General features: G+C 46.4%; 1 protein-coding gene across 2 annotated transcripts in view; it reads left to right on the forward strand.

Moving 5' to 3' along the window:
* The window catches only part of OSBP2 (oxysterol binding protein 2), a 237443-nt gene that overhangs the window by 138270 nt on the left and 88826 nt on the right, over positions 1-10347 (forward strand). Inside the window, exon 1 of one of the 2 annotated variants that reach the window (XM_006869255.1) lies at positions 8017-8095. The exons of the other annotated variant lie outside the window; for it this stretch is intronic. Coding sequence (XP_006869317.1) covers positions 8017-8095 — 79 coding nt within the window. Of the gene's footprint in view, positions 1-8016; positions 8096-10347 lie in introns of those variants that run through there. 2 annotated transcript variants of the gene reach the window in all.

Genomic DNA, 10347 nt, shown 5'->3' on the forward strand with positions numbered 1-10347 from the left:
TTGTGGGTGCAGTGTGGATGCCTCTCCTGGGCCTCATCCCTGAGCCACAACCATCTCTCTTAGGCTCACTGACCTGCATGGCCACAAACTTTTGCCTGATGGTTGGTGCCTTGAGTCCCTACCCTGCACACCTGGTTGCAGCTGTGTCCTTCTTTGCAGGGCCCGTCACCATGGGCAGCTCTGCTCCTCCGCCTCATGTGGATTGTGCCACGGGTGCGCCATATGATCCAGCCCCTCTCTGATTGCTGCCTGCCAGGTTGGTCCGTGTGCACTGGTGTGGTGGCTTCTCTGATGTGACTTCTGGGTCTCCTGCACTTGCCTTCCTGCCTGATCATCCACCATTGGAGAATCTTTTGTAGGGTAGGCCAGGTCTCAGCATGAGAGAAGTTGATTATAGCACATTCTTTCCTGTTAGAATTTGTTACAAGATTACTTTTTGTTAGGAAATACAAGATTGTAAAATATTTAAATGACTCTAAAATACCTAACATAACCTTTTGTCATCTTTCATCACCTCACACCTTCCCCACGAGATATACACACCAATTAACAGTGGTACTTTTCTAGATCTTTCCCCTGCATTTACCAAGTCATATAAGTGTACATACACCCACGTATATACATACAGTGGTGTATATACGTGAGGTCCTATTGTGTGGTGGGTTAATGCACTGGACTGCAAGGTCAGTTTGAACTGCAAGGTTGGCAGTTCAAGCTCACCAGCCACTCCTTGGAAACCCTATACAAGATTGCTGAGTAGGAACTATTAAATGACGGCATTTAATAGCAATAACAACAACATTTTTTCTAGATCTTTCCCATGCATTTATCAGGTCATATAAATGTGCATAAGGAAATCGGGCTGCTAACCTCAAGGTCAGCAGTTCGAAATTACCAGCTGTTCTGCGGGAGAAAGATTAGGCTTTCTGCTCCTGTAAAGATTTGCAGCTTCAGAAACCCTGTGCAGGGTCACTGTGAGTCAGAACCGACTCCACGGTACTTAACAATAACAACAACATAAATGTGCATACACCCATGTACACACATACATACGTGTATATAAGTGAGGTCGTATTGTACATATTATCAATATGTTATGCTTCTACCCTAACCATATATTTCGGAGATCTTTGAGTGTCAGTACACTTAGATCTATTTCGTTTTTTAAAATGCTACATAGAATTTCATAATGTATCATAATGAGCCATCTCCTTCATTAATCATTGAATAGTTAGGTGCTTTACAATTTATTACTATTACAAAGAGTGCTATAGCGAGCCTTCTGCATGTGGGAGTTTTCTCTATAGCAGGGATTTCCTCTGAGAAGCATTGCTAGATTATAAGGACATATACATGATAAATATTGACAGACACTACTACCAAACTGTCAGCCAAAAAGAGAGCTTACATTTGAGTCTCCCAGCATGGTGGATTGTCAGCAAAGGCTTCCTCATCATTCTTTTTGCTCTTTCCTGTTCAGATGGATGAACAAAAAGACATTTCCTTGCTTCGTTTTGCATTCCCTCTTATTACCAATGAGACTGAGTTTACTATAATCTGTTTATTGACCAGTTAAATGTATTTTGTGACCTGTATATTCATAGCTTAGGAGCTCTGATGGCACTTTGTGTTAGGCATTGGACTGCTTGCCACAAGGTTGTCAGTTCAAACCCACCAGCAGATCCTCAGGGGAATAATGAGGCTGTTTGTTCCAGTAAAGATTGACAGTCTTGGAAACCCTGAATAGGATTATTATGAGACAGAATTGACTTGATGGCAGTGGATTTTGGTTATATTCATATTCATTTCCATTTTTCTCTTTGGGATATTTGTTTTTTATTACATTGATTTATAGGAGCTCATTCTAAGTGATAGTTGTTTCTCCTTTGTTGACTGTTTATGTTTATGTTGAAAACATTTTCTCTTTACTGTTTATCATCTGACTCTATTTATGGTGGCTGTAGTGCTATGGAATTTCTAAATTTTTGTTGTAAGACCTATCAATCAGAGGCTGATTTTTGAATAGTGAGAAAATGTGGCATTCTTACCCTTCTCTGGTCTTTGCTCATGCACTAACTTCAGTTTTGCATGTTACCTTCCCTGGCCCGTGTTCATAAACACTTGTGTTTCACTTCTTTAACATTGTATCAGACATGGCACTTCATGCTCTGCCATTTCCGCCCTGCATTAGAAAGAACTGTTCCCCTGTTTCTATAAAGACCATCTTAATGAGTGCATAATATTCCACTGAATTGATGTTCTCTGATTCTTTGAATCATATTCCAGTTGTTAAGCATTTGAGTTTCCCATCTGTGCTGCTACAGATAATGCTGCAATGAACATCTTTTTGATGTTATTTCTTGAGAGAAATTAGATTACTAAATTAAGGGCAAGTAGCATCTTTGTGTAGTGTAGTGGTTATGAATCGGGCTGCGAACCTTAAGGTCAGCGGTTCGAAACTACCAGCTGCTCCACGGGAGAAAGATGAGGCTTTCTACTCCCGTAAAGATTTACACCCTCGGAAACCCTGTACAGGGTCGCTATGGGTCGGAACTGACTCGATGGCACATAACAACAACAACAACAGCATCTTTGTGTAGTCCTGGTGTGGCACTGTGGATTAATGTGCTGAGCTGCAAAATCGGTTTGAACCTCAAGATTGGCGGTTTAAGCTCACCAGCTGCTTCTCAGAAACCCTATGTAGGATCACTGTGGTCAGAAGTGACACACAGCACTTAGCAACAGCAGCAGCAGCAGCATTATGGTGCTTTGATGGGCTATAATATCACTTTATAAAAAGTGCCATGATATCAGTGCCACCAACATCAGTGCACATGTCAGTTTCACCAAAATCTCAGTGGTCTTGTTGTTGTTGTTAAGTGCCGTCGAGTCAATTCCGACGGCAAACTGTATGCAGTTTCCAAAGAGCAGCTGGTGAACTTGAACCACTGACCTTGCAGTTCAAATGACTGCAGTCTGATGCATCCTTGGTGGTGGTGCTGGTTATGTGCCATGGTAGCGACCCTGTACAGGGTTTCCGAGGCTGAAATCTTTACAGGAGCAGAAAGCCTCATCTTTCTCCTGCGGAGCAGCTAGTAGTTTAATGACATAATTTTGACCATTTTAATATACTCATTATTTAATATACTCCTGGTGTACTGTTGTAGGTTAATCTTCGGTACTGCACAGTCGTTTTAAACCACAAGGTCGTCAGTTCAAGCTCACCAGCCACTCTTTGGAAACCCTATACAGGGTAGCTATGAGTCAGAACCAACTCCACAGCACTTAACAACAACAATCATGTATATTGGACTCCATGTGTGGCGTTGTAGGATCAGCACTGGACTGCAAACCATAAGGTCAGCAGTTCAAACCCACCAAATGCTCCTTGGAAACCTTGTATAGGGTCACTATGAGTTGGAACCAACTCGATGGCACTTAACAACAATGTTATGTATATTAATAATAAATACCCCAAGACCATTTTAATTTGTGCTTCTTTAATAAGCAATGAAGAAGTAGGAATATTCAGCCATAGATTGTCTTTTCATTTCCTTTTGTTACTTTTAAAATAAAAGAGAGAGAGATAAGAAATAATTGGCAACTAAACAAATGTAGCCCTGGCATGGTGCTGTAGGATAAACACTGGACTGCTAACTGCAAGATCAGGGTTCAAACATTCCAGCTGCTCCTTGGACATCCTATACAGGGTTGCTATGAGTCAGAACCAAATCAACTGAACTGCATTTAACAACAATAAACAAATGGACAGTAATCCCTTGGGGAGTTTAGCCTTTTGATTGCCTTGAGGGATTTGTTGGTGAAAGTAATGTTTAGACTTCACAAAGCAAAAGACCTGTTGGTCAGTAACTGAGCAATGGGACCAGTTCTGGGGGCAGAGAAGAGGCCAACCCGGTGAAACCCTGACCCCAGCTCTATGTACTATTCTTCCAGGTGCCCTGACCTACAGGCAGGCTGCCCCTCCAAATGCAGGCAGAGATTCCAGAAGAGTGAGTACCACAGTCAGCTCCCAATGAGGTAGCTTCAGCCTTTTCTGCTGGCCCTTGTCACAGAAGGCACATGTGGACAGGAGCCAGGCACCACCCATACGCCCTTTTCTGTTCCCTTTTCCTTCTTTTTTGTACAAACGGACTTAACTTGGAATCGTACATTCTCTTCCATTCCATTTTTTAGTGTGTGTGATCTAAAATAATAAGTGTCAAATTGAAAAACTTTCCCTCGGAAGTTTATTTTAATTGCCTGGTAACACATTATCATAAATTGCTCTTGAATTAATTCTTTGGCTTCAGTGCCAAATAATTTATTAATCAGGATAGCAATTGGTATCATGCATGGGTATTTTTAGAACACCTCTATTTTAAGTGGCTTTATTCTTCACGTGTCCCCACAAGGAACATGCTTGCCCTCAGTGCTGGTAGGGCCCTTGGAGAACTTGATTTTCTAGACAGCATAGAGGATAATGCTTCTCTCTCTAAACCTAGTCTCCTCTTTACTGATGAGTCTGCAGCCCTGTGGGGAGCAGTTGAGGGCTGTGGCCAACTTAGACCAGGAAGCCACCATTGGATCTTGTTCCTGCTCGACTCTTAAGACTGTGCTCACCTCTGTCCTGTCCAATCAAAGGTCAGGCAGAAGTGCAAAGGAGGGCTGCATGGAGGACGTGCACAAGAACTGCAGTCTGTGATGGAGGCAGGGTGCATCTGTGGAAGACTTGGGAAGGAAAGAGGGTGGTATGGATGTGAGAAGCTGTGTCAAATAGGGCTCTTGATCAATGCTTTCATTGATCTTTTCATTGACCTTTTCATTGATCTAGTCATTTGTGTATTCATTCATTCAGTGAGCACCTACTATCTAGCTGGAGGCTGAGAATAGTCAGAAATGGCCGTAGTCTCTGCCCTCAAGGAGTTCGCATTCTGATGGGAACAGAGACAAGTAAATAGGATTAACTAGAACCTGTGACAGAAAGAAGCCATGGTGTCCCAGAAACTCAGGCATAGAGGAAATTCATCTATGATCCTATTGCTTTATTATTATGTGCAGTTTCTACACATCTAGAAACATACTGCTTGTGTATTTGCCTGTTTCCTCTCACCACTCTGTTTTTAAGCATTAAAAAAATTCTACACAGTTGTCATATACATAAGTTTAATGGTGCCATCATAGTTGATGAAATAAACATTCACTTGCTGTTAGACTCAGGTTGCGTCCAGGTTTTGAAAAAATGGTGTTGGATGTGGAGCTTTTGGCTTCTTCCCGATTGTTCCCTTGGGATGAATCCCAGAGGCTATACAGGGCAGAAGAAGATGGTCATATGCGGTTCTTCATTGTGCGACCATTTTGCCCCCAAAAACTTCTCACTGGTTTCTGGGGATTCTGTTGTGCCTGGGGATCTGGCTGCCTGTCCAGCACTGGAATGGGCAGCAGATGCACTCAGATACACACGCATGCACATGGCTATGTCCATGTGAAATTTAGTTAAGCGAAGGAGGGAGCATATTGCAAACAGTCTAATTAACAGTGTTCTGGCAGCAGGTGGAGGTGGGGAAGCCTCTAGGATACCCTCTAGGGTATCCGTTACAGTAGCAGCAGTTCAGGCAGGACATGACAAAGGGAAGTGGGTCACCATAGACAAAAACGTTGATGTGAATAAGTCAAGTGGGTTCTTGATGTAAGGTCAGATGTGGGAGGGTTACAGCTGCTCCCAGAATCACAGGGTGCTTGGGGTGAGTGGACCACAAGGACGGTCATGGAATCAGTGCACTCTGTTTTAGGAGGTCTCACTTAAGGTGACTGGGGTCCATCCTGCTGGGACTGTTCAGATTATGCCTATGAAGCAAGAGGGCAGATGAGGTGCAAGAGCATGGCTGGGATTCAGCCTCACACACATGTGGGCAGCTCTGTTCTGTTCTATAGAGTCACTAAGAGTCAGAATGGCTTCATGGCAGTTGTATTTTGCTTTTTCATAGTATAAACTAATTACATAAAAAGGGGCCTTAGTGGGATTGCTTGATTTTCCTGCATCATTTTATCATTCTAGATTCTTCCTCCAGTGTATTTTGTTCCCTGCTGTCTAGTTATACATTGGTGAGCCAAGGTGTGGCTATAGGTGAAGGTGGGTAAAATAATGGGTCATCAGTATCCAACAGGGTCAGTTCACTTCAGAGCTCCAGCATACAGTCGGCCTCTGTGCCCTCACCGTTTTCAGTGCTATCCTCCCAGCTTCCATGGTACTCAGAACATGTGGCTAAATATCCCCAGTGGGATATATTTTTCACATGCAAACTCTTAAAACATTTGCCTGTATAGTTATAAACATTTCCCCCAAAGCATTCAGCTATTCCTCCAATCTTAACCCACCTCGTTTTTCCTCATGAGGCCTCAAGGAGCCCAGGGAGCAGCTGGGAGCATGGTTCAAAGTGCCGCCTCTGAGTTCAGCCAGAGCAGGCCAGTGCCAAACCAGGTGACCCTGGACAAGTCACTGTACTCAGAGCCTTAGTTTTCTCAGCTATAAAAGGGCGTGTTGGTGGAGCCTGCCAAGCTAGGCCTTTCTGTGAGGGTTAGAGAAGAAAGTGCAGGTAGAGCAGGTAAGACAGCATTGGTGCTCAGTTAGCAACCAATATCTGATAGCTGTTGATACAATTGCTAAAGATTAATTCTTTATGTGGAAGAAGTTGTAGTTGCTTTAAAGACCTAAACCCAGCTTCCCTGAGACTACTGTATGTTAGAACAGGTTCTTCCTTCTGTATTTGAAAACATTTAAGTTGATGAAAATTGAGTCTGTTTCAACATATATGTGAGAGAACCCATTGATGGAGCTACTGTAAGCTGTTGGCATTGTTGGGAATGGAACACTGGCTCCAACCCAGTCCCAGGGTTGAGACTCGAGTCCATGGAGTAGGCTGAGGTGGGAGCTGGGCTGAGGAGTGAGGCCCATCCTAGGAATGTCAGTGGTTACTGTGTGTTCAAGCAGAAGGGGGGAAGGGGCAGAATGGATGAGGTCATAAACCTCATGGGAGCCAAGCGTTATAGGTCTGATGTGCATTGAGACAGGAACTCTCAGGCTTTTGTATTGAGGGAAGACTGTGGGTGGCAAGTCTGCAAGGAGGCTGTGTGAGAATCCCCACAATCAGCCTGGCCTGGTGGTAGCAGTGGCGCACAGAAGGGATGGGATTCTGACTGTGTTGGAAGGGAGAGCCTCCAAGAGGTCCTGACCCCTACATCTCTGGATGGAACTGTCCCTAGAGGTGAGGGAGGTTGGGTGGGGACAGGCTGAACTCAGATTCTATTCAGGCAGTCTCAGATTCAGACATCCCATGGAGAAATCCTGTAGGCAGTTGGACAAGCGAGTCTAGGGCAAAGAAAGATGTCTGTCCCCAGTTGTGCCACAGCGCTATGGCAGTACCATCAAGGGATCCCTGCTCCCTAGGGCCCTGCCTGTTGCCTTCCTCCTGGACAGTGGACAGGTGGCTGCAGGTGGCAGGATACAGGTGTACAGCCTCGTGACAGAGTCAGAAGGTGACCAGGCCTCAGCAGTGACTGCGATTTCCTGGAATCACCATCAGGCCCTGAGCCGCCCCTTTTTCCCATGTGCTCCACGGCTTTCAAGGGCACCCTTCTTTTTAAAATAAAGTCACTATATGCCTGCTGCAGGGGTTGGCATCTTCACTCAAATTTTTGCCTTAAAAACTTGACGCTTTAAGGGAGAAGCCCGACAGGGTGTCCGGGAGGGTCGTATGGGCCGGAACCTTGTTCCCGGAGGAGGAGCAGGGGGCGGTGCGCAGCCGCTCGCGCCCGGCTCCCACGGCGCCTACGGGGTGAACGGGCTCGTGCACCGGAGGCAGCGGCGGGCAGCAGTGGTGCATTGTGGTAACGCGGTGCCAGGACCCGCAAACGGCCGCCGCCGCCGGGTGGCCCGCCTAGCTGTGCGCGTGTTCGGTTGAGCCCCAGGGCCCGGCGCCATGTAGCGCTCTGTCGCCCGGAGGCCACCCCGCCGCGGGGATGAAGGGACGCGGCTGCTGGGAGACGGCCTCCGTGCGCTCCTTCTGCAGCTCGGGCTGCCTGAATAAATTTAAGAAGGGTTAGTGCTGCCGGGCTCGCTGCATGCTCAGCCGCGGAGCCTCGGGTCCCGGGCGTCGCGAGGGGAATGAGCGCCCCGATAATCTCTAAATTGCGCCCCCCTAATTCGAGCACCCAGGGACAGGCTATAAATTGTGCTCCCCCATTTCAAGATTAAAAGATGTTGATAGCGGCGACGCGTCAGCCGAAACGCCTTACCCCCACTTGTCCTGCAGCCCCCATCAGACACCTTTTATATTTGTGGCCACTCGTCTGGCGCCCCCTTGCAAGTGTACCCCCTGTGTCCCCTTATGCCTCTGCTTCTGATGTCACTGCCTCGCTGCGTGGGATGCACGGGGATCCTCCAGGAACCCCTTTCCACTCCCCCTCCCAACCACCCCAACCCCCTAGGCGACCAGACCAGGCGTGCGCTTCTGACTGGCTTCCAAGTGGGGGGACATTTTAGAGCCAGGGCTGAGGCTAGAGAGGTGCCTGTCTGCAATTAATCTCTGCCAAAGAGAAACAAAATTGAATCCAGAGTTTTTTGGAAAGAAGGAGGGAAGCGGCGTTCTAACACGTTTAAGTCACCCACCTACCCCACCCTCTACCCCCAATCTTAGAGGGGCCACAAAATTGGCCACGGAGATCCTGGGGCTGTCCAGGATCGCCCATGGAGTAGTCTTTGCACAGTGCATGCTCCCCCCACCCCACCCCCCTTTGAGCAGGCTGTGGCAGGTCAAGAGGAGCTACTGCCAGTGGCCTTCTGGGTTTGAACCAGGGCCACCCTGGGGATGCTGCCCCAGGGACGGTGTCCTGATTTCACTTTAGATGTGTATGCGCTGGGACCACACAGTTGGCCGTTCTGGAGGGAACCTTTCATACTGGCTAAACTTCTACCTGCACCTTCTTTATTGCAGATTCTGCGTGAGTGAAACTTGCTGTATTTTCCTTGATGAGTGTTTTTGTTACCATCTGAAATTCTAAGTGAAAATGATGACTTCTTTACCTTGCAGACTTAACAGACATGGAGGCAGTTAATTCCTTTAACTCGAATTTTTGAAAGACTTGGACCCTCTGATTTGTAATGAAAATGCCTTGTGTTCTCAGGGCTCAATGAGGCCAGTGCAGCCCAAACAGCTCTGAAGTCACAGAATTCCCCTGGAAACACTGAAGTCTTAAAACATTTTCAGTTGAGAACAATGTTTTGTTTTATTAGGAGCTGATACTAGGGCTCCCTTGAAAAGTCTTTTAAGGAACTTGGCATTTTGTCCAAAGAATGCTTTCTGGTTTTAGAGGATTAGGCTTAATTCTGGTTTTTATTTTGGGTGTAGTGTCATTTGTAAAACAATTAGGTTCTTTATGCAAATTTTCAGTTATGTTTCCGTTGTCAATTTTGATAGATTCATTCTGAGGGTACCTTTTGGATATAGTAGGGAAAAAGAAAGCAAGAAAGGAAGCTATGTATCAGTTAGAGGTTAAATAGTTTTACTTCTTTGGGCCCACCTTGATGTGCTGACAAGTTGGGTCTGATCTCAGGCTTTCTTTCTGCCTGATTGTAGGAGGGGTGCTTGCCTTGGTCTGGTAGGTCCAGTGTGTCTGTGTCCCTCCAGGCCAGGCCTTCTCACCACCTCCATCAGGGCCTGGCTCTGAGCCTCAGAATATGGGGTGTCACCTGGAGCAGGGCGAGACCCGGCATTAGTCTCATTGTGGGGAAATCACAGGGGCAGGTTGGGAGGGCGTGTCCCTTGGGCCTTTGAGTATAGGCCTAGGAAGAAAAGAATGGGAGTTTTCAAGAGAAACCAGAAATGTTCCAGTTTCGCTTTTTGTGTTTTTTTTAAACGTTGGCCAAAAATATTTTAAGAACACTCTGAATTCAAACAAGATGGTGCCACGGATCAGGCAGCATAGTGTAAGCACAGACTTGAGGTCACCATCTTGCTAGCAAAGGGAGAGCACAAAAGAGGAGAATGTTAGGGTCAGCTTTGGGAGGTGAGAGGTTCTTGGCCATCATACTGTGTATGTGGTACACTCAAGCATGGGGCCTTCATCCCCAGGATGATACAAATGGAGTGGGACTGGCATCTACCCTTCAGACACATTAAAGAGTATTTGAAGAGTGGTCACCCTGGATTCCCAGTGAAATTGCATCACATACCTAAGCCCATCTTTGTGCAAGTTGAAGGGGGAGCTGGCTGCCTGCCCCCAGGGTATAAAGGTCAGGGTGTGTGTGGTGGGGGTGGGGGGGGGAGTGTGGGTGACAGACTTGCAGGGTAT

This window comes from Chrysochloris asiatica, unplaced genomic scaffold (assembly GCF_000296735.1).
Source record: "Chrysochloris asiatica unplaced genomic scaffold, ChrAsi1.0 scaffold00128, whole genome shotgun sequence".
Taxonomy (NCBI): Eukaryota; Metazoa; Chordata; class Mammalia; order Afrosoricida; family Chrysochloridae; genus Chrysochloris; species Chrysochloris asiatica.